Source organism: Typopeltis vanoorti, chromosome 12 (assembly GCF_054136105.1).
Source record: "Typopeltis vanoorti isolate ZY-2024b chromosome 12, IOZ_Tvanoo_1.0, whole genome shotgun sequence".
Classification (NCBI taxonomy): Eukaryota; Metazoa; Arthropoda; class Arachnida; order Uropygi; family Thelyphonidae; genus Typopeltis; species Typopeltis vanoorti.
Genome location: NC_143560.1, coordinates 60667360 through 60693441, shown reverse-complemented (window position 1 = coordinate 60693441; position 26082 = coordinate 60667360). Strand labels below are relative to the sequence as shown.

At 36.1% G+C, this 26082-nt stretch overlaps 1 protein-coding gene across 1 annotated transcript in view; it reads left to right on the top strand.

Annotated features, from left to right (window-relative positions):
• The window catches only part of LOC150100826 (peripheral plasma membrane protein CASK-like), a 710225-nt gene that overhangs the window by 263727 nt on the left and 420416 nt on the right, over positions 1-26082 (top strand). The window contains exons 9-10 of the mRNA XM_090401913.1: positions 12797-12905; positions 17408-17529. Of these exons, the coding sequence (XP_090258039.1) occupies positions 12797-12905; positions 17408-17529 (231 nt within the window). The remainder of the gene's footprint in view (positions 1-12796; positions 12906-17407; positions 17530-26082) is intronic.

The window sequence follows — 26082 nt, the reverse complement described above, 5'->3', positions numbered from 1 at the left end:
TAAAAATGAAGATGGAGGAACTCGACATTGTTAGCATTCAAAATTATATGAGTAGAACTAACCTAAGGTGAAATTGTTACTTAAACAAAATGGGAGAGGGAAAAAAAACAAACTCAAAAGAAAACCAAGATCTAGGTGGACTGATGCAGTTATTGACATAGAAGATCTCATAATGGATTCCTGACAGATCAGACTAAGTTTGGAGAAAAATTATTAATAGCAAATTATTACTAATTAATATAATTACAGCTATTATAGCCTGTTTTTGTTTAGGAGTGTCCCTTATTTTAGCAAATTTTTTTATTCCCGGAAATGGAGCAGTTACCACGTACTGTAGCAAAGTTTGGCGTCACGTTGTCAATCAATTATGCTCAAATTATTACTGTCATTTTATCCTGTAGACCCCTTGATGGTACATGCCAGGGATTTTGATGATTATCAGTTTTGCTGTTGCAGAGACTTAGTCCTGATTCATTTTATTTGTCTAGTTGACCCAAGTCCTATTATTTAAATGAAGAAATATTGATGGCCTCTTGAAGCAGAAGTTATTTGGGTTGATGTTGCTGTTGAGATTAGGGGGGGGCTGATTAGAATCTTGCAGACTTCTTTAATTTTGCATTCATATCAGTTTAATGATATAAGGAACTGGTGTCTTTCCACTGAGTTATATAGAGTGTATTGTAAAATTATTGTATTTTCTTTTTATTAATTTATTTAATTATTTAACAATGTCTACTGTGCCATTGTAAGATTTTTCTTATTTATTTTATATCGTAGTTGCTTGAGGTAGTTCAAACTGTCTATAGACTTCAATTTCTAATTCATGCATAATACTCGCAATTAATCTTAATCCTTTAGTCCTTAACTTAGTTTTACCCCCCCCCCCCCCTCCCATCTCTCAAGGCTGTAGGTATGCTCCTTACACGTGCTTGAATTGTAAACTTAGGAAAAGTCTCTGGCTGGAGCCAAGTCCTTAATCTACTTTGCTGTATTTCACTTGTATTGATCCCTAAAAATTTATTTTTTATCGACTGCGCCATTAAGGATCACATAAAAGAATTGTTGTTCCTTCCCTTACATACAAGAGAAATATTCAGCTAAGCACAAAAATAACTAGTAATTTAACTTAAATAAAAGAGCCAATACGCTTCACTTCGGCAATGTAACATTATTTAAATTAAGGGGATATTAAATCCCACATTATTTCAAAGCCGAATAAAGAAACTCAAAGATCGGAATCAAAGAGTTTCATGCCGAATGTAGTAAACTATAAAAGTTTTGGTGGATTGTAGCGTAAGCTAAAGCACGTAGTTCAACACTAGGGCAACTCACAGCAAAGGTGGATAAAGTTCTGATCACTATTCTTAGTATTACCCATAATGTAAAACACATCTCCTAGGAGATGTATGATGTTATACATTATGGTGGACGGTCACTACCCAGACCGGCTTCGACCTTTATTGAGGTCTCATCAGTGAGTAGGTAGACCAGGTAATACTAACGTTATAGCGAAAAGAACTTATATACTTTGCTATACGAGTTGTCAAAAAGATGCACCCATAATTTACTTAACGTAACTTGGAACAAAGGTGGACCAAGCTCTCATCACTCCTTGTCTCAGTCTCTCCCATAATGCAAAGCACATCTCCTTACAGACATGTATACTGCTATGCATTAAGGGAAGGGCCACTACCCAGACCGGTTTCGACCTTTATTGAGGTCTCATCAGTGGGAGGAGGGATGTACCACCTTACCTAAGTCCTGAAGATATTTTCAGGTGCAAACTTTGTTTGCTTACACATGGATAAAGGATTAAACTAAATTTATTATAGTCTAACCAAGTGCAAAATAAACTTCCAACATCTTTCTCTAAATCCAGAGTAATTTAATAATAAGGTAGTACACCAGTTGGCAACTCTTATAGGTAAATATGACCTCTCCATTGCTTCTGCCTTAGTATCACCACTCTGGGTCTGCCTCCCACTGACAAGACCTCAATAATGGTCGAAACTGGTCTGGGTAGTGGCCCTTCCTTTAATGCATACCAGTATACATGTCCACAAGGAGGTGTGTTTTGCATTATGGGAGATACTGAGACAAGGAGTGATGAGAGCCTTGGTCCACCTTTGCTCGGAGTTGCCTGGTGTTGCACCACCTTACCTTAGTCCTGCAGATATTTTCAGGTGCAAACTTTGTTTGCTTACACTTGGATAAAGGATTAAACTAAATTTATTATAGTCTAACCAAGTGCAAAATAAACTTCCAAATCATAATTACACATAACTTTTCAGACACTTGGATGATACTTAACTTTCTCTCACGTTGTAAACAATAAAAGGCAAAACTTAAACCACATTCGCTCTTAGCATTACATATCATAAGCAAATCTTTAGATCTCTGTATTCTATTATTCATACTCAAACTAAAATACATCAATAAAATACAACTTTCTGATTCTTTCTAACATCTTCTATGCCACTAGATAACAGAACCAACATTTGTCATATGAACATCACAATCTAGGATATTAAATGAAACATTCTACTTACAATCTTTCTAGTTCATTATACAGTCCTAGATCCTAAAGGCTTACGGACACGTTCCCCTTCTTCCTAGTAACTTTTGATCGGGCACTAGGTCACAGCTGTGATAATTCAGCACACAAGTAGATCCCCCAGGAAATCTCATGGTAGGATATCTTGAAAAGGCCGTCTCTGCTACTAGCGAACTTCCCATCTTTGGAACTGCTGCTCGCGGGCACGCGACTCTTCCCTGTCCTTGGAAAGGCTTTAATCTGTGGCACAGGAACAAACTTCGAAGTGAGAGCCCCCTAGCCACTCAATCTCTGTCTTTTATATCATTTTCCCAACCTTGGCCCTTCTTCTCTAAAGTCCCCTGGATTTACTGGAGAGTTTTCTTGGTCATCCACACTATCATTGGATTTTTGGCGGGAAAACTCATAATCCGGTGACCTTCGCAACTGTTGCTAGATTTAGGTCTCCTAGCCTAATCCTGTCTGAGCTTAATTTTAGTTAAAATTTTTTGGTTCTTATTCAAACATTTTAACATTTAGTTACAACATTTATCTCAATACAGTGAGTTATACATTCTTTTACTTACAAGTATAACATGTACTTTAATTGCCCATGTAAAATCGACATAGAAAAAATATTTCTTTTTTTTTTTATAAGAAATTTTACTGTATCCAGTGCATGATCAGAAAAGCCCAGTTTCTCATAAATATTGAATTTGATAGATTTTTTATTCTTTTTTTCATACTGAATCATTCATTTTATTTCACTTATGTTTATTACTGGTACATTGGATTTGGTACACTCCTGGGCGAGCCATTAGTTGTATAAGTTGTGTAATCTTTAATGTTAGGGAGGGGTTAAAGGTGGAATTAAGGTTATATTTTTTTTACCAGTCTGTTTACTTTTTTTTTCAAATATTCCTTCAATGGAATAATTATGGTTTTACTATAATCTTTTTTTATTCTATGTGTAGTCTTGTGGAGCATTTTAAGCCATTATTTATTAATGTTTTGATGTTAATTTGTAATTTATTCTTGAGAGCTTGATCATTGGAACAAATTGTTATTTTTTCTCTATTTTTGAGTGTGCTAATGCCAGTTTGTGTGGGCTTTTAGTAGACAGTGATGAACACACAACCTGATAGAAAATGTGGGATGTATATCCAGAAATGGAAGTACATTCTGGTTTTAAATTTCAGTGATGAATTGTGTGGTGTGTTGTTGTTTTCAAGTGTTTGAAAAAGGTGTTTAAAGTTTGCTGACTGTGAGGACTAAATAACAAAAATATCAGTATATTTGAGTCATATTTTGGGATGTAGAGCTGAGAAATATAAAGTCTGTTACTCAAAAGTTTCCATATAAACGTTACCTATAGGAGGGAATAGTGAAAGTACCTTTTGCAGGTAAATATTGTTGCCAACACAAAGTAACCAAGAAAGTGGTAAAGAGAGCTATGATAATGTGGAAAGTTGTCCTATAAAAGAAAATTGGGACATTTGTGAAGAGCAGCTACATCAAAATTGACTAATAAATTATTTTCACTGAGTGGAATTTCTTAATTTTGTTTACAAAGTGTTATGCATTTTTTTTTTTTCAATTAGGCCACAGATCATATGAATTAGGTGTTAGATCTCCACAGACCCTTTAACTCTAGGTCTTTAGGTATTCAATAGTAATAACCTGAGCTCTCATTTATGTGTTCGTCGAACATGTTGTTTATTATTTTAACGGTATAATAGAACACAGAAACTAAGTAAATAATTGATTTATTAACTTGATGCTGATATTTCGCTGGTATTATAACCAGCATCTTCAGAGCACAAATACACTGTTTGTCACAATACGCGAGACTAAAACAACATGGTGTACATTAACAAAATTGTAGCAGCAACACAAAGACTAGTCCTTATTTTAGCGCCCTCTATCTGAAAAAAAAAAAAAAAAAAAAAAAAAAAAACGCTATCATATATTGCTAGAGTCCTAGAAAAGTGCTAGTTTTTCCTTAATATGACTGTCTCCCAGATCTTCGGCAAGTTAATACAGCCATATTTGTTGAGATTTGGAGTGTGTTTTAGGGCTTCTGTCGCCTCTAAGAACAATCTCTCTGATTTATATGGGTTTCTGTGTAGTACTTTTGTGTTTTTCCAGTTGATCCTGTGTGCAGGGGTATCCAGAGCATGGTCTGCTAGGCCCGACTTCCCATAATGATATTTCCGGACGTATCGTTTATGTTCGCTGATGCGGATATTCACAGTTCTTCCTGTTTGACCGTAGTAGGCTTGATTGCATGAGCAGGGTACTTGGTAGACTCCTGGATGTGATAAAGGAGGAATGCTGTCCTTGGGTGAGCGGATGAGGGTGGCTAATTTGCTACATGGTCTGAATGTAGTGCGTAGTTTATGTTTAATGAGAATTCTTGAGATCTTTTCGGATGTGCCTTTAATGTAAGGGATGGTGACTGTTTTGTTGTAGTTTTTTTTTTTTTTTTCAGATAGAGGGCGCTAAAATAAGGACTCTAGTCTTTGTGTTGCTGCTACAATTTTGTTAATGTACACCATGTTGTTTTAGTCTCGCGTATTGTGACAAACAGTGTATTTGTGCTCTGAAGATGCTGGTTATAATACCAGCGAAATATCAGCATCAAGTTAATAAATCAATTATTTACTTAGTTTCTGTGTTCTATTATACCGTTAAAATAATAAACAACATGTTCGACGAACACATAAGTCTGTCCACACGTTTAAGGATTCTTCACGGAGACGATATCGTATGCAAGACACGACGATATGGTAAGTGGAAGTTGAAATTGGCGCGGCAACTAAACAGGTTAGCCTTCTTAAAGAGGTGCCGAGACACCAAATTAATACCGAACTGTTTTAAAATCAAAAACAAGTTCCACTCGGCCAAAGCCCAACGCATCTATAAACGAGCGAGTGTAGCGCTTTTACGCGAACAAATTAACACCACTCGCCGGGAATTAGCACAAGCAAATACAACCATCAGCGCATTACGAGAATCACTGCATAATATTCTAAATACTGAACTTTGGCAGATCTTAGAGAACATCACCGACGCAACGGCAAAAAAAGAATTCGACAGAGTTAAAAACCGGCACCAAAAGAAGTTCGAAAATCTACAACAACGGAACACCATACAACGACCGCAATTACAACAAGACCTCGTCGTTGTGAATCTATCGTCACTCACCTTAAGCAAAGAAGCCACAACTGCTTTAAGTCGAGGGCACAACTTTGCCATAACTCCCAAGCAAGTTCCAAAAGCCGAAATAATGGCGTCCATCGAACGAGGAATTTACGACCTGCCTCCAACAATAGCTAACAACATACGTTTAGATGTGGCCAACATCCTAATCAAGTCCAAGCCTCCAAAAAGTAATATCCCACATAAGGAATTCATTGCTATAAAAGAGCTACACAACAACAGCCAGATTACCATAACAAAAGCAGACAAAGGAAATGCAGCCGTGGTGATGGACACAACTGAATATGAAAACAAAATGCACACACTATTACAAGATCAGTCAACATACAAAATTATAGATCGCAATCCCACCAACACACAAAAGAATAAGGCACGAAAATTATTAAAAAAAGTCACTTCCTGGCCCAAAGACACAGTTAACAAACTCAAACCCTTCCATGTTAGAACACCCAGGATCTATGGATCACCAAAAATTCACAAACCAGGCACACCCCTACGCCCAATTGTGGACAGTATAAATAGTCCCACATACAAACTGGCTAGACATTTATCAAAGCTACTAGCCACCCTCACAAACAATTCTCCCTCCTTTGTCAAAAATTCAGCACACCTAAAAAGCATCTTACAACACCTCACCCTAAAAAGCTCAGACTTAATAGTAAGCTTTGACATCACTTCACTATTCACAAATGTACCACTAATAGAAACCCTCAATCTACTGAAGTCACACTTCCCCCCTGATATATTTGAACTATTCAAATTCACAATACATGCAGGATATTTCACATGGAAAGGGAAAATATACAAACAAATTGATGGGACAGCCATGGGCTCCCCCCTTTCTCCCCCCCTAGCCAACTTTTACATAGAACACCTGGAAAAACAAGCAAACAATACAGCCACTCTCAAACCAACACTTTGGCTACACTATGTTGATGATGTGCTTGCCATTTGGCCACATGGCCCTGAGACATTGAAAACATTCTTAGCACATTTAAATAGCCAACACCCAAAAATCCACTTTACTATGGAACCGGAAGCCAACAACTGTCTGCCCTTCCTGGATACACTCATCACACGTCTCCCAGATGGTTCCTTATCATTTTCAGTTTTCAGAAAACCCACACATACAGGCAGATACTTACACAAACAATCACACCATCATCCTTCTCAACAATATGGCATATTAAAAACGCTAACCCATAGAGCGAGAGCAATCTGTTCAAATGACAAGGCTCTTACTGCTGAACTGACTCACTTACGCCACACCTTCTTGGCCAACGGCTACAATCCACAAAAAATAAACAAAATACTAAACACTCCTAAGAAACCCCTCCCACCATCCACCACAGAGAACTACAACAAAACAGTCACCATCCCTTACATTAAAGGCACATCCGAAAAGATCTCAAGAATTCTCATTAAACATAAACTACGCACTACATTCAGACTATGTAGCAAATTAGCCACCCTCATCCGCTCACCCAAGGACAGCATTCCTCCTTTATCACATCCAGGAGTCTACCAAGTACCCTGCTCATGCAATCAAGCCTACTACGGTCAAACAGGAAGAACTGTGAATATCCGCATCAGCGAACATAAACGATACGTCCGGAAATATCATTATGGGAAGTCGGGCCTAGCAGACCATGCTCTGGATACCCCTGCACACAGGATCAACTGGAAAAACACAAAAGTACTACACAGAAACCCATATAAATCAGAGAGATTGTTCTTAGAGGCGACAGAAGCCCTAAAACACACTCCAAATCTCAACAAATATGGCTGTATTAACTTGCCGAAGATCTGGGAGACAGTCATATTAAGGAAAAACTAGCACTTTTCTAGGACTCTAGCAATATATGATAGCGTTTTTTTTTTTTTTTTTTTTTTTTTTTTTTTTTTTTTTTTTCAGATAGAGGGCGCTAAAATAAGGACTCTAGTCTTTGTGTTGCTGCTACAATTTTGTTAATGTACACCATGTTGTTTTAGTCTCGCGTATTGTGACAAACAGTGTATTTGTGCTCTGAAGATGCTGGTTATAATACCAGCGAAATATCAGCATCAAGTTAATAAATCAATTATTTACTTAGTTTCTATGTTCTATTATACTGTTAAAATAATAAACAACTGAGCTCTCATGTTTGATACTGGTAACAATAAAACTAATGTGGAGATAATGCCACTGAGATGGTCTCTGGCTATTTATAAATAACAGTTCGTAGGTATACTGGTGTACTGTAATGTAATGTGTGTGCGTGCGTGCGTGCGTGAAAGTGAACACCAAATGATTCCTTTAATATGAAGATCGAAACATTTAGCAATCAGCTTGATTTGTGTTCACTTTCTCCTATCCAACTTTCATCTCATGTTTTTATTCTCTGTCTCATTTTCTCCACACTCACTTTATTCCATCACTGTGCATTCTCTTTCTTTTTCTCTTCCACTTTGCAGTTCCAAATATCTACCATCACATCCAGTCAATTGCAGCCTATCTTTCTTAAACTGTTTCAGTTTCTCCTCAAAGAATTCATTCCTTGTAGACAAGTCCTTGACTTATGGTTAATTCATTCCAAAGGTTTCTGCACAAGTTAATCTACATAAGTCGAATGGTGCTTAAATATGATGTATTTTTGACATATGTGTTCATTTCAAAGAATAATTGCAGCTAAACAGTTTTATGAAAGTTTACTATGTATCCTATTAGTATATGAATATAAAAGTATATGTAATTGTAAGAAAACTAATACAAACTGTATTGCATATGCATTATGAATATATAATATTATATGTATGACATGCAACTTACATTTACTACTACATTTCTGCATTCCATAATACTGCAGCTTTTTTATTTCCCTCCTTGAAAATCAGTTTATAGCATGTATAATCTTGGGTTTTCACTTCTATAAGCATAAGACATATCAGCATTTGTGTGTAGAGGCTTAAGTGCTGTGAGGACATCATGTTGGAGGCTTAATGGATTGTATACAGCACTCAGAAAGGATTAAAACAGAATTTAATACTTCCTATACATTTAGTCTCAGTAAATGAGACATCTTCAGGGATTACAAAAAAACTAATGTAATATCAAAAACAAATAACACACTAATACTGTATCCAAGACATGGTCAGCCAAGCCTGACTGACCATAGTTGAGTTTGCGGATGTATGACTTATGTTCCTCCAGGCGAACAGTGGCTGATCTGCCTGTCTGTCCAAAGTATGCCAGTTTACATGAAAGGGTACTTTATAGACTCTAGGCATTGAGAGAGGAGGGAGCTGATCTTTTGTAAAGCGGATAAGAGTAGCAAGTTTGCGGTGGGGCTTAAATGTTGTGTGTAGGTTGTACTTTTTTAAAATCTTGGCTATTTTTTCGAATGTGCCACGGATGTAGGGTATGGTGATGGCATTTCTAAACTCTTTCTGAAGAGAAGACCGAGGAGAGGGGAAGGACCTGATTATTTTTTTAATACTGTGATCACTGTAGCCATTGGAGAGGAAAGTGTTGTGTGTGTGGTCAAGCTCAGTTGTAAGGGCGGTTCCACTGGAATAAAGATTGTGGGCTCTCTTGGTAAGAGTTTTAATAATGCCATATTGTTGAGCGGGGTGGTGGTGGTGGTGGGAGAGTTTGTGAATGTATCTGCCTGTGTGTGTGGGTTTTCTATATACAGTGAAGGAAAGTGTACTGTTGGGAAGGCATGTAACTGAGGTGTCTAGGAAGGGTAAACAATTGTTCTTTTCCTTTTCCATTGTGAACTGGATTCTTGGATGTAGGCTGTTGAGGTGACTGAGGAAGGAGTCTAATGTGTTTGGGCCAAGAGGCCAAATAGAGAACACATCATCTACATATCTTAGCCAGATAGAAGGTTTGAGATGGGCCGAGTCTATGGCTCGTTTTTCAAATTCTTCCATATAAAAATTGGCAAGAGGGGATGAGAGGGGGGAACCCATGGTAGTTCCCTCCATCTGCTTGTAGATTTTGTTCTTCCAAGAAAAATAACCAGAATTCATGGCAAAGGAAAAGAGATCTAAGATGTCAGAAAGAAAAAAATTTTTAAGAGTGTTAGCATATCAATTAAGGGAATATTGGTAAACAATGAGGAGATGTCAAAGCTTACTAATATGTCTGTGTTATTTAAGGTTAGATTTTCTATGAGGGTTTTAAAATGGGTAGAGTTTTTCCTCTCCCTCTCCTCGGTCTTCTCTTCAGAAAGAGTTTAGAAATGCCATCACCATACCCTACATCCATGGCACATTCAAAAAAATAGCCAAGATTTTAAAAAAGTACAACCTACACACAGCATTTAAGCCCCACCGCAAACTTGCTACCCTGATCCGCTCTACAAAAGATCAGCTCCCTCCTCTCTCAATGCCTGGAGTCTATAAAGTACCCTGTTCATGTAAACTGGTGTACTTTGGACAGACAGGCAGATTAGCCACCATCTGCCTGTAGGAACATAAGTCATACATCTGCAAACACAACTATGGTCAGTCAGGTTTGGCTGACCATGTCTTGGATACAACCCACAAGATTTCATGCAAAAAAACCACCATGCTCCACCACAGCAAATTCAAAAAAGAGAGACTATTCTTAGAATCAGCAGCAGCTCTCGGGAATCAACCAAATTTCAACAAATATCATTGCATTAAGCTTCCTAAGATTTGGGAAACGCTTATCACCAGAGGTCCCACTTTACATTCCAGGCCACCTACAGTCGCCCTTAGAGGCCTCTCCACCTAGATAGGACTTCAGTGTCACCCACATGGTTGGGCTTAGTATTGTGTGTTATTTGTTTTTGATGTTACATTAGTTTTTTTGTAATATCTGAAGATGTCTCATTTACTGAAACGAAATATATAGGAAGTATTAAATTCTGTTTTAATCCTTTCTGAGTGCTGTATACAATCCATTAAGCCTCCAATATGAACATATCAGCATTCATTGGTGCATGTCTTAAATCCAAATCGCCAATATATATATATATATATATATATTTCATTTCTTCTATTAATGTCTCTTTTCTTGGAACTGATCATGGATTGCACTGGTTACATAATGCAAACTTCATCTTTTGTAATAGTTCTAACAGTCGATTCATTCATTTTGTAACATTGTACAATGTCTGCAAACTTATTACCTTTATCATCATCAATTTCGTGATACATATACCACAAGCTTTTTTCATGTCATTTAATAATATCTGCTTTAGGCTCCATATTTATAATGAATTTCTTTTTATCAGTGTGAATACATGTATTAATTCTAATCTCATTTCCATATCCCAGGAAATATTTACGGTTTATATTTTGTTTTCAGTAAGGTACTACATAAGTTCACTAACAAGACACAATTTGTGCTCATGGTAGAAACAAACAAAATCATAGTGACAACCATGAGCTGTGTGTAAAGTGCATTTGACAGAGGGCATTGCTGGTCTAAGTTGAAGACCTCTACTGGGTATCTATGAAACTGCGTAACTCAAATTCATGTAGGTTGTGGACTTACTGTATTCACGAATTGCATGTCTTTTGTATTGTATTACTCAACAACCATACCATTTATTATCTCATTCTCAATTCATTTGTGCCATAGGCAACTCGCTAACCACCTTTCCAAATGCACTGTCATCTTTCTTTTTTTTCTCAGAAAATTCCTCAAATCCCTTGCATTGTTTTCTTATCATTAAAATTATTTTTGCACAAGCCATCTTTTATTCTGGATATTCAATTAAGGCCTTGAATAAATTAATGAGAAGCAGAATAAATGATTCAGTTGATATTAGCACATGTTATCTGAAATTCAGTGTTCATTTTGATTTCATATTTGATTATATTTTGAATTTTGCAAAAGCATTTCATATTAGACTTCATGATAAACACACCTGAGTGAGCTGAGTGTAAACGGATACCTAATGAGGTTGCTTTTCAGATTATTATTTTATTATTTTTTATGTCCACGTGGTTAGCCTAGTGGCTGTGCGCTTCGCAACCATATGCCTGGGGAAGGAGTGTCCTAGGTTCGATTCCTGTCAGTGACGTGAGGAGCTGAAGGATCTTCCTCAGCCATATCCAAGTTAGCTGGTCTTGGGCATGGACAGTAGGGTTTTTTCCCCAGTTTATTCTGAGGTTTTTCATCCTGCAAAAGCAGGAAAACTGGCCTTGAGAACTCAACACTTCAGGACATAGGATACACCAGGGAGTAGGGCTGACCACTTTATCCTGTGAACGGTTTGAGGTCTGATACTTAATAAACCCTTAACACTGCAAGGTAAAAGAAGGTAAAAGGAAAATGAGATGAGATGAGATTATTTTTTATTATCCCTTAGCTGGTGTCTGAATGGGGCTGTCTCTCCCTTCACCCAGTGCATTGCTAAGTGTGCCACTGGACTACATATCCATTGGTTTCTTGTCTAGTTTTACAGCCCCTCGGCAGGGGACAACTGCAGTTACTAGGGATGTGCTAGGGTCACAGATATCCTTTCCACAGAGACTTGGAAGGACAATCACAAAAATCCATGCCCTTGGCAGGATTCAAACCCACAGCCTCTTGGCAGGAGAGTGAATATGCTAATCACTCAGCTAACCAGGCCAGACTTCAGATTATTATTATTATAAGATACCAGAAATCAGAGATATGAGGTAGAGCAGTCATCACAAAGAGAATCAGACTTCTTGTAAGGTTCTGTAGGATTGGTTTAGATCTGTTTCTCTTAAATCAGTTTGTTGATAGTACAATAGACAGGATTATAGAATTGTGGTAGATGATGTGATTTGTATATACCAGATATGTAGGCTGAAATTGAATATAGTTGTTTTGAGCTGAGATGAGAAATTATGAAGAGAGGTTAGAGATATATTTAAAAAAGTACATCATAACTGTGGATTACTCCTAAAATCAGTTGGTTGAGGAATATGGATTGCTGAGTTTGAAGTTTGAAATGTAATTTCAAACTGTAATTTCATTGAAGTGTATGTGATATTGAGGAATTTTTGTGATTCAAAAATAATCATAACTCTATGTTCTTTTTTATTTTTAAGGGGGCAGTATTAGCAGCAGTATCCAGTCCCAAATGGAGCAGTTATTATACAGATTCATCAGTAGATGGTAGTGCTGAATTCGAAGTGGAAGATGAAGTAACCTCAGCAGGTAAGTATGATTACAAATAATCTTTCAGAATTCCTGTCACTGAAAAAAAAAATTATTATAGTGAATTAAGCAGTATCCTATATTACAATACCAAATGAAACATGTTTATGTTCTATAAGTAGACATGTTTACATTCCACAGAACTTTCATCAAAAACATGATTTTCTGATTATGTTATCTGCAAATATGTTTAGCTATTTTGAGATATCTAAATTGCTTTTCAAAACATGATCTTACTACTGATGGAGTACATTTAAGCATTATGGGACATTTATTTCACCCTTTTTCATGTTTGTACATTTTATTTCAAAAAATTACAAACTATTTGCAGTATTATTTTATTTTTATGATATTGGAAGACAGTTGGGTTCTTCTTTTTCTTAGAATTCAGACTTTTCTGTAGTTTGGAACTTTGAAAATTACAGCTAATACTACTTGACTGCGTGATTTACCCTTTTGAAAATATTTTTAAAATACTTTGCTAGAGAAGTGAGATCTGGGTGAATTTTCTTGTCTTATATCAAATATTGTCTTACTGCAATGCCTACTTAAAAAAATTGGACAGCATTGTATGCATGACAGCAGCACTTATTTATATCTATTAGAATAATAGAACAAATTTCAAAGTAGTGATTTTCTGATCCTGATACTTTTGAAATACACTTGAGCCAAAATGCTTGGGTCTAACAGAAAAAAAAATGATCGTTTAGTAAGGAGGTTTGTGTGTTTGTTTTTCTTGTTAATTCATTCTCTTCAATACGTCATTATGAGCATTGAAGAGAATTTTCTATGAGAGAAAGATGTGAAAGCCAGAAAGCAATTTTGCACTATCAACTTCTATAGAAATTTTAAAAATTTGAGTGTGAGGGTAGTTGAGCAATTGGGCAAGATCAGCTGCGGTGAGGAAATCCCAACCAACAAGTGGCTTGGATAGGACTGGTTATAGACCTAAAAATGAACTGCTGTGTTTGTTTACAAATGCCAGAAGTGTCAGAAATAAGGAAGATGAAATGGTTTCATTGATTGAGTTTGTCCCGAAATCATTGGAATAAATGAAACATGGTTGAATGAAGATGATATCCTAATGGGAATAGAAATGGAAGGATAGAGTATTTTTCACGAGGATAGAAAGAACAAGAAGGTAGGAGGAATGCTACTGATGACAGCAAGGAAATTATGTCCACATAAGGTAGATATGAAAGAGAGAAATAGTGGTAATGTTATGAGGCAGTGTGGTGTTAAGTGGAGGTTGACATGAAGGCATATTTAGTTGGATGTTGCTATAGGCAAGGGGATGTGGAGAGTGGTGATGAAGAAATGTATACACAACTTGGATTAGTGAATGAAGGGTAATTATTGTGCTGACTTTAATTATGGCAGTATATATTGGAATGAAGATTTAGCATTTGCGATTAAGGAAAATGAATTTTTTGAGTTCTTCAGAGATAACTATCTCAGACAGTATGAAAAGGAGGGCACATGAGGATCGAGAGTCTTAGATCTGATCATTTCATCAGAGGATATAATTGTGAGTGGAGTTTCACACTTTCCTCCCATTGGTGAGAGTGATCACCTGGATTGTGGCTAGCCATATGCAGACTTCTGTGAGGAAAGGATATATGTGGAAGTACAAGACAGGTGATTATAACAAGCTTAGGAGACAGCATGGCACTATAGCATGGAACAAGAAGTTGAGCAGTAAGGAAATAAATGCTGCTTGGAAACCGACAAAGAAATACAGAACAGCATCAGTGTGTGAATGTATTCCGAAGGCCAAAAGGCTGAATAAGGTAGATGTAAAATGGATAAATGAGGGGCTTAAGCATGAAATCTGGAAGAAGAAGGTACTTTAGAGGCAGTACAAGAAGAATAATGGTAATAATCAGTTACATGAAGAACAAGCCAGGAAAATGACTCAGTTAGTAAGGAAAATAAAAGTACAGTATGAGCAGAAATTGGAAAGTCAGGGGAAGAAAACCCTAGAGAGTTTTTTTTTAGATATTTGGCAAGTAGAAGGAAGAATGATTATGGTAAGATGATGTTAATGGATGAAAATGATAGAATGGTAACTGCTGCAGAAGATGTTGTTGAGGTATTCAGTGATCAGTTTATAAGGGTGTTTCATCCTCATCAGGGTGGAATTGTGAGAAACTTATGTAGAGGACATAGGAGAGGATGGCTTAATTGTGAGTGAGCAGAAGGTATTTGAGGAAATAAATAAATTTGATGTCATTAAGCTGGATTTAATGATATCATGACATATCTTAAGGGAATGTTCCAGGTAATTGACAGTAGCATTGGCATGCTTATTTAATAAGAGTCTTACAACAGCACAGGTTCCAAGGGAGTGGAAGGAGGATAAGATTGTTCCACTGCATAAAGGTGGTGATAAGGCTGTAGCTTCAAATTATAGGCCAATCTGTCTTTTTAGAGTTGTGATGAAGGTACTGGAAAGATTGGTGAGAACTATGATATAGAAATGGGTGGATAACAGCAGTATTCTCTGTGCTTGTCAGCATAGTTTGTTAAAGAGCGATCATATATTACTAACTTACTTATGTACTGTAACAAGCTGAAAAATGACAAAGGAGAAGCATATATACAGTGATATATTTAGATTTTGCAAAAGCATTTGTTAGACTGTCACATGACAAGCTATTAAATAATCCGAAATGGATGAGACTGGATAACAGATTAGACAGTTAGATCAGTGACTGGCTGTCAGATAGGTATCAGAAAGTTGCATATTGGGGTGCAGTATCCTGAAAAAGGAAGGTCACAAAGTTGTACTGCAGTAGTCAATTTTGGGACCATTGTTGGTCAATTTGTATGTTAATGATATTGGGATGGGTTTAACTAGTGATATGCAGCTGTTTGCAGATGATGCAAAATTGGGGAGAACAATGTAGATTCAGGCAGAATGTTATGGCCTTACAGGAGGACTTGAATAGATTGTATGAATGGGCTGGTAAGTTGAACTGACATTTCGGTGTTGGAAAGTGTAAGGTTTTGAAATTTGATAAGCAGCGATGGGATGCAAAGTATACACTTGGTGGGGAAACTTTAAAGGAGGTAGAGGAGATGAGATATCTGGGAGTGGTGATCGACACCTGTACAGACTTGGCTGCTGGGTTTTCATGGCGATGAGGATATGTTAGAAAGGATTTAGAGAAGTTTCACAAAGGTGATCCATGGAATGTGGAGTACAAGGACAGATTGTGAGAAACTAAATTGCAAAGGCTCATTAATAGGAGGAAGAGGGGAAGATATGATTCAGACATATAAGCTAGTCAGGAGTTATCAGGTTGATATGGAGGAGATTTTTCACAGAATGAAAGAGGTGGGTAGAGCAAGAGGCCATCACTGGAAATTGTATAAGGAGAGTGTGAGCAGAGGAGTGAGGAGTAGATTCTTTGCATGGAGAGTGGATGGTGAGTGGAATGCATTGCCTGGGTGTGTTGTGAATGTAGACATATTGAATCAGTTTAAGGCATAGTTGGATGAGCATTGTGTGCGATGGTATGTACCTCCCACAATAAGTCTCTGACTCCATTGAGGTCAGATGTTAATAATAATATTACGGTTACTGTAGGCTTGTTGAAGATGCTTTGGACACTCACAACAAAATATTCTGGAGAAGGTCACTCTTGCACCACAGCAAATACAAATATGATAGGCTAATCCTGGAATTTGCATCATCCCTGAGAAACTTTCCAAACCTCAACAAATTTTGGTGCACGAAACTGCCCAAAATTTGGGAAGCTCTCATCCTTAGATGTTCAGCCCAATGACCAAGACTATCCAGTTTTGTTCACTAGGAGGGCCATTTAGCACTCTAGGTATGACTTTGGTTGCCTTTCTCTAGCTTCATTTACCCAGTATTAGTGTCTGCATGTACATAATTTTAACTTTATTTTAACTTTAATTTATACTTACTATATTTCAGCAACATTACATTGCCATCATCAAAGATTATGAAATCTAGGACATATTAAAGTTATAATAATATTTAGTGTATGGTGTAATTTCCTTAAAAATAATAGTTTTGTCTCAGATAAAGTTTATTGCACAAAGTTGATTATAGAAAATTTATTGCGTATCTCAGTTAGTCAGTGTTAAGTGGAGACGGCATGACTTTTTACCTTTTGGAAAACAGCAAAATGTTCAACACCTGTATTTGATGAACCTAACATAATGTGAGCATATGGCCAACTACTTTTCCTGTTACATGCATGTTCACTCTTATTGAATTCCTTGACATGTTGAAATCACATGAAAATGAAAGTTATTTCATTATTGTTGATGTGCTTTTGCTATTGAGAACTCTTAAAAATACTGCAGAAATGGATATTTATTTCTAAAATTCTTTTAACATATAATATAAATAAATGCCTGTTCTATAAATACTCAGTGATTTCTTCAAAAATCATGCATGCCACTTACCAAAGGAATTTAATGTTTTTACTGCAAGATATTAAAGGAATTTATATTATTTTTAATAGGGGCTGTTGCAGTGGTTTTGGATAGCCTAGATACCATCCACTGTTTATCTGATGGATCACAAAAAGATAGAGAATTCCTTACTTCTGTTTTGGATGATAAAAGGCTGCATACTCTTTTAGATGTGTGTATAAATATTTTTTGTTATTTTAATGCATCTTTATTCAGTGTTTTTCATGCCATCTTCAGAGTAATGAGTTTGCTTAGATATTTTGAGAATGCTGCATGCTTTGAGGAGTAACTTATCTTTCTGAAAGATTTAATTACTTAATTGTATTATTTTCATAAGTATGCATGAACAATATGAGTATGCTCTGCAGGTCTTATAAATTTTGTTCATTTTTATTGTGAATATCTGCACCTTAGTCTTATATGTTTATTCAACATGTAAATATATATAGCTGTTTGTGTCCTTTTTAAAAAAATTACTCTCCTCAGAATGATTATTAATCTTTATCTAATCATAGATTATCTGCCATATTTGTTTGTAATATATTACCACAATGAAATTTGAGTTATTACTTCATCAAAATATTGTTCTTGTTATTAATAAGTGTACAGATTATTTTTCTTAATCAGAATGATTGCACTGGCCAACAAAAAAAATTTTTTTTCTACTGATTATGATCTGACACTTGTTTTTTACTAATTTGGGTGTGCTGATTTCAAATATCAAACCCATTTTTCTCTATCACGTCAGGTTTTTCCTCTATGGCATTTTCTTTTTGCTAATTTGTAAGTTTTTGATAGTTTTAAAGAGGCAGTACTATTTAGAGGATCAAAAAAATCGATTTTTTAATATTATTTTCTAAAAGTATGTACTTTTAAAAATCTGTTCCTAACTTTTTATCAAGACATTTGAAAAATTCCCGAAGATATAGCCTATTATTCAAAGCGGTGCACAGATCAGAATCGGAGCACTCACCGCTCTCACTTGTTAGTAAATGAATAAATGCGTAAGAACCTGCAACAGCATGTACTGGCACTTTGAATGCGAGAGAGGCCAATAACCGACCTAATACATTTAGGTGATGAAAAGTAGGCGATGACAACTGCCTAAAACAAACAAATGCTATATGCGTCATGGCGGACAAAGAACGATTGAAATCAGTCAATCGTTAATTGATCGTGAAAGTATGATGAGCACTTATAACATTTCAATAAAGTCTCTGGTTTTTTTTGTCTTGTTAATTGCATGTTAGTCGGCAGTGAAGAAAATACATCATGTCTACTACTCGAAAATGTGTCAATAGTGTAGATTCCTTCTGCTACATTTGTGGCAGCTTTACTGTTCCCAGTCAAAGGACAAATATCACTGATTTCGTTAAGAAAGTGTACTTTGCATACTTTGACATAAAACTTGCAGATCAGGACAATTCATGGGCTCCAAATAAAGTATGTAAGTCATGTGTAGAAAATTTACGACAGTGGAGCAAGGGAAAATGCCAAAAATTAGCTTTTGGCATTCCAATGATTTGGCATGAACCAAAAAATCACGTAGATGATTGCTATTTTTGTTTAGTTCAGACTTCTGGTTATAATAAGAATAATAAGAAAAAAATTGTGTATCCAAATCTTGACTCAGCAATTCGGCCAGTTGCTCATACCAATGAAATAGCCGTGCCAATTTATAAAGGACTTCCTTTACTTGAGAACGAGCATGATCGGGATATGTCAGATGTTCTTGAGGAGCAAGACCCGGATGTTGATTTAGACAATGAAAATTTAATTTCTAGTTCTGGACCACAACGTTTTACTCAAGCGGAATTGAATGACTTAGTAAGAGATTTGGGCCTATCAAAGGAATCATCGGAATTGTTGGCTTCAAGATTAAATGAAAAAAACTTACTGGAGCAAGATACGAAGATAACTTTTTATCGTAGCAGGGAAAGTAATCTTGTACAATATTTTAAACACGAGTGTGGGTTTGTTTACTTTAACAATGTGTCAGGTTTACTAACTGAAATGAGTGTTGTACAATATCATCCAAATGAGTGGCGTTTATTTATTGACAGTTCAAGCAGAAGTCTCAAGTGTGTCTTACTACACAATGGGAATGTATATGGCTCAATGCCTATTGGCTATTCAGTCCACTTAAAGGAAACATACAAGGACATTAAAAGGGTTCTGAAGTTGTTTAAATATACAGACCATAACTGGATCATCTGTGTGGATCTTAAAATGGTGAACTTTTTACTTGGCTTTCAAAGAGGATATACAAAGTTTCCGTGTTTTCTATGCTTCTGGGATAGTCGAGCTAGAAACCAACACTGGAGTCAGAAACATTGGCCTCTTAGAATATCCTTAAATGTTGGAGAACAGAATGTTATAAATCAACCTTTAATCGACAGAGAAAAAATCATTTTTCCACCTCTACACATCAAACTAGGTCTTATGAAGCAGTATGTTAAAGCTTTAGATTTAACATACTGCTTTAGATTTAGATTTACAAGGTGACTGTTTCCAATACATATGTGAAAAATTTCCACGACTTAGTTATGAAAAAATTAAAGCCGGTGTATTTGATGGACCGCAAATTAGAACTTTAATGTGAGACCCAAATTTCATCAACTCCATGAACGAAATTGAGAAAGAGGCCTGGACTTCGTTTACGATGGTTGCGAATAATTTTCTTGGAAACAAAAAAAGCGTGCAATTACAAAGATCTAGTGGAAACAATGCTTGAAAATTTCCAGCGCCTAGGTTGCAACATGAGCATAAAGCTTCATTTCCTATACAGTCATCTTGGTAGATTTCCCGAGAATTTAGGTGCTGTAAGCGATGAACAAGGCGAAAGATTTCATCAAGACTTAAAACTATGGAAGATCGGTACCAAGGAAGATGGGATTCTCACATGATGGCCGACTACTGTTGGAGTATTCAAAGGGATTGCCAAAACAGAACACACAGCAGAAATTGCTACAAACAAAAATTTATTCCCTGAAGCTCATGTGTAAGTAAAATTGTTATTTTTTTATAAATATTCTTGTAATTTTTAATGAATATTGTTAAGTAGTTATGTATCTAATTATCAGCCTCTCTCGCATTCAAAGCGGCAGTACGTGCCGTTGCAGGTTCTTACGCATTTATTCGTTTACTAACAAGCGAGAGCGATGAGCGCTCCGATTCTGATCTGCGCACCGCTTTGAATAATAGGCTATATCTTCGGGAATTTTTCAAATTTCTTGATAAAAAGTTAGGAACAGATTTTTAAAAGTACATACTTTGAGAAAATAATATTAAAAAAATCGATTTTTTTTGATCCTCTAAATAGTACCGCCTCCTTAAAACTATCAAAAACTTACAAATTAGCAAAAAGAAAATGCCACAGAGGAAAAAACCTAACGTGATAGAGAAAAATGGGTTTGATATTTGAAATTAGCACACCCAAATTAGTAAAAAACAAGTCTCATATAAAAGTCAGCAAAAATTGTGTTGGACTGTGTTATTAATCTTTATCCAATCATAGATTTTCTGCCATATTTGTTTGTAACATGTATTACCACAATGAAATTTGAGCTATTACTTCATGAAAATATTGTTCTTGTTATTAATAAGTGTACAGATTATTTTTCTCTCTGTTTATCTCTTCTTAAAAAGTGATTTTTATGGTAATTGCACAGTTGAGAGGTTGAATTTTAGTGTATATGTAGTGCAGATGGATACAAAAAGTTGAGGAAAAAGAAGAAACCTGTTAACATTGGATTTTGAAGACCTGCAGATCATACTCATTAGAAAGTACATCTAAGAAAACCTGTTCCAAAAGATAGTAGTAACGGGAATGAATAAATTCAATATCGTCATCGTATGTTACACTTTCGTGCAGGCCTACGCATTTTACCATGTAAGCTTCCGTAACAGATAATCCTGCAGAATAGGTTGGTTGCTCCTTATTCCCAGTAGTATCCTATGTCTGTCGAAGCGTGTGTTCACGAGGCTGGTTTGCCTGCTTTGCAGGAGGAAAACCCCCAGAAATAACTGGGGGAAAAACTCTGCTCTCCATGCCCAAGACCGGCTAATGTGGCTATGGCTGAGGAAGATCCTTCAGCCCCTCAAGTCTCTGACAGGAATCAAACCTAGGACACTCCTTCCCCAGGCATATGGTTGCAAAGAGCGTAACCACTAGGCTAACCACGCAGAGAAATTCAATATATGTAATCAATTACTCTTTGAGATAAAAACTTTAATAATAAAATTTTACATTTTGACTTTTGCACTGAAGTCATGTTCAGGAATATATATATATATATACACTGCTTGGAAAGAAGTCAGTGGACATTATAGTGTGAGGAACAAACAGCCATGGTACCCACCTTAAGATGTAGGACATCCTTTTGCTGTGATGCTGTAGCAGTCCTACAGGGCATACTTCCCACAAATACACAATAGCAATCAATGGAAATTTTGGACCATTCTTCCTGTAAGCATCTGATGAAGTCCTGGACTGTTTTGGAGCAAACGTCCCTTGACCCCCCCAATGCTCCAGTTCATCCCATAGATGTTCACTAGGATTGAGATCAGGGTTCTCTGGAGGCCAGTGAAGTGTGGTGACAGTCAAGTCCACAAACTACACAGAGTAGCAGCCTTATGACACAGTGCATATCTCGTTAAAAGAGACAATGGTCATTTCTGTAGAAACATCACAAAATAGGAAGTATTGCATTGTCCAGAATGTTCAGATATCTTTTGGCGTTTAGTCTTCATGACACCACAAATAGAGATCCAAGGCCAAATCAGGAAAAACAGGACCATATCATCACACCTCTGAATTTTATAATTGGGGTTACCTGCTGAGCATCTGCCACACCCAAACCGATCCATCTGCTTGGTAGAGGGTGTAGCATAATTCATCACTCCATAACACAGCTTTCCAAGCTTCCACATCCCACTGTACATGCTCATTGCACTGAAGATGATGCTGCATGTTGGTTCTGTTAATGTGGGCTGACATATTGCAGTCCTACCATGGAAATCCATGCTGTGAGCCTTGGATTTGAATGTTTTTGTTTAGATTCATGTTTCAGTCGATGTCCAGAACTCCACTTTCAACATGTTGGCTGACATATGGTGGTTTCTACATATTATCCTTCTGTGCATCCTATGATCACGATCAGTGTGGTGGGTTGTCAAAAGAAGGTAGCACTTGCAGTTGACTCCCCTCTTGCATCTCAATATGGTATCACTGATTGTTGACCTGGGATTGTCCAGTTTGTCACCAATTTACTGAATAGATAGGCTTACAACATTGCATCTTGTCACAACACCTCTTTTGAACTCCATTTGTTCCTTTCTTGCAGCTGTTTCAACTAGACACAGTTTCACTGACTTGGGAGCATCACATTCCTCCAATTTATAGTCACTATAAATTGGAGGAATGACACAATGCACCATGCCCATGGGACAGGGATATCTGTTAAATTGTTTCAATGCAGTGTACATCTATATACACACTACTATGTTACAGCAATAGCAACATACCATAGTATGCCACATAACTTCCATGCTATTTAACTCAAAATTAAAGTAAATAAATACAATATAGAATTAAATAAATATTTTATGTAAAATATTTTATATACAACATTCATAAAAATAAAAATAATCCAATAAGATTAATAATTATACCAGCAAATCAAAATAGTCTTATTTATGACAACTGTTTCATACACTTCACTTTTAATATTGATACTTTACATTCCTGCTTTGTTTCATTGGCTTGAGCTATGGTATTTATCCTACAGTACCTTATCTCTCTCTCTCTCTCTCTCTCTCTCTATATATATATATATATAAATGCACTGGGATCTCGTGTTGACTCTTTAAAGTTATATTGCCAATATCTGATGTTAATTTTTCTTCTTTTTTTTTGTTGCAATCTACATTATGTATAGTGAGGTACAGTACTCTAGGCAATCTGAGAATGTGCATGTGGGATTGTATATATACATATATATTGTACTAAAAGTTCAAGATTTTTATATTCCCAAATTTTTATTAAATTTGGCTTGTTTTATGAATGCTTCATGTGCCACTTTAAGTTTTCTTTCATATCAGCTTCTTGTGGCATAAGAGTTGAGTGCCTTTTCAATCAATTCTATGGAAGGTTTCCAGTGAATGTTTGGAAAGGCCTGTTTTTCCATGGTTAGGCAGATATTGTTTTTCTGTTCATTTTTTCTGATATCAACTGTGCATCCTATTTCACCAATATGGAAGGTTACACATATATTTAATTTGGTATACTCCTGGATACCAAATTAAATATTTGTGTGGAGTGGGGCAGGGTCTTTATATGCACTGAACAAATGCTTTAATTTTGTAGTAGGTTTAAAGATGGTTTTTGTTTTATTTCTTTAGATTATTACTTATTTTTGCCGATGGATCCTTAATATACAGGATTAGCTTTGCTGAAATCGTTTTTGTTTTTTGGTATGTTATCTTTTTGTGAAGTATGTTGTTTATTTTCTTTTCATTATATCCGTTTTTAACAAATGGTGTTCTGATCTATTGTTGTTCTTTTTTTGAGATCATTATGTGCAGGTTTGCAATAAATGCTGAATGAGAGACTGCCAGGCAGAAAGCAAGTTACTAGTGTTATCCAAAAACAGTAAATTTTGTTTTTCTATTTCTGTTGTTGCCAAAGCATTCAAGATTTCATAGCCATGTAACCAAATCATGAATACATCATCAAGATATCTAAGCCAAACCAGCTTTAAAATCGGTAGTCATGCAGCCAAATTACAAAGTAAAGTTGCCTAGAAGTTATATTCTTGATTTCATCCTTTATTCAAGTGTAAGCAAACAGAGTTTGCATGTGAAATTACTTCATAACTGGGCTATGTGTATAACGAGGCTAATGACTTCACATCAGTTGCCTTAACATCACATAATGCAATGCACATATCCTTAAGGACATGTATAATGCTAAGCATTATGGGAAGGACAACTTCCCAGACCAGTTTCAACCTTTATTGAGGACTCATCAGTGGGAGACAGAAGTAATACCAAGGTCGAAGTAATTCAGAAGTCAGAAGTAACTTCATGTGCAAACTTTGTTTGCTTACACTTGGATAAAGGATTAAACTAAATTTATTACGGTCTAACCAAGTGGAAAAAATCTTCCAACATCTTTCTCTAAATCCGGGGTAATTTAGTAATAAGGTGGCAACTCGCATAGGTAAATATGACTTCTCCATTGCTTCCACCTTAGTATCACCATGAATGGCAATGCTGTAGTCCACGAAGTTAACTGAGGCACGGCTGTTGCTGTTACCTCTCAGATGACATATGAGCAAATGAGCAGCTATGTTTGGTGGTGGGGTGAGCCTGCCACGGGATAGAGCCAACGCCGAGAGTTCTTCTCAGTGGCAGGGTGAGCCTGTTACTGAAGGGAACAACACTGAGTTTCTGGAGTTTGACCTGTACTTGAACGTTCAATAAAAGTTGAAACCAGTCTGGATAGTGGCTCTTCCCTTAATGAATAGCATTATACATATCCGCAAAGAGATGTGCTTTGCACTATGGGAGATACTAAGACCAGGTTTGATAAGAGCTAGGTCCACCTTTACCACGAGTTGCCTCAGTCCTGAAGATACTTCAAGCACAAACTTTGTTTGCTTACACTTGGATAAAGGAGTAAACTAAATTCCATGGCTGTACCCTTAATCTGTTTATAAATGGTATCCTTCTAAGTGAAGTAGCCATAATGAAAAGTGGTGATGATGATTTATGGTTTTAATGGTGAAAGGACTGCAAAGGTCATACTGTGCCATATCAAAGATTATAGCAGTACACAAGGCAAGACAATCACAGTTAATCCTATGAGATAGAATTAACTACCCTAACATAGCATTATTTACTTGATCAGATCCTGCAAGATGGACAAACTGATCAGATCTTCAGATTATAGCAGTACACAAGGCAAGATAATAACAGTTAATCCTATGAGATAGAATTAACTACCCTAACATAGCATTAATTATGTTTCAAACATGACAAGTTACTTGATCAGATCCTGCAAGATGGTCAGGAGAATGTAAATAATTGACAGCCATAATACACTATGGAGATAGGATTAACTGCCTTGTCATAGAATTAACTAGGCTTCAAACATGAAGAATGCATGGAATAAAAGAGACCAACTTTGATGCTAAGGAAGTGATAGACTTGTGATATGTTTATGCCAAGAGAAAACTCATCTTTAGATATTTGCATATTGTCACAAAAATAAAAAAGAAAGAAAAAAAGAAAGATAAGTTCCCCCTTGATTTTTTTTTTTTTGCAAGAAATGGAATAGTTAATGAGGTTATCGGAACTCTTCTGAATTGTGGCGTAGAGATCAGAATTTACTGTAGTAAATGTGTAGAAGTACTCCTGATATGTATAGTGTACAATTTATGGCACCAGCATTTGTAAGAAATTTGTGCACTTCTACTTTGAGTGAAAATAATTTTAATTATAATTATTAACAACATTTTAGTCTTTATATCAGTCTCTCAGAGTCTTTCTCTCTATATATGTATATATATGTATGTATGTATGCATATATAGATAGATAGATTTTTTTTATTATTTAATCTTGGTTAAACAACATGTTTAATTACCTTGAAATAACAAAATATTTATACTTTCATATGCATATTAAATACTTGGGGTGCTTAAGGGTCAAAAGCTGTAGAAC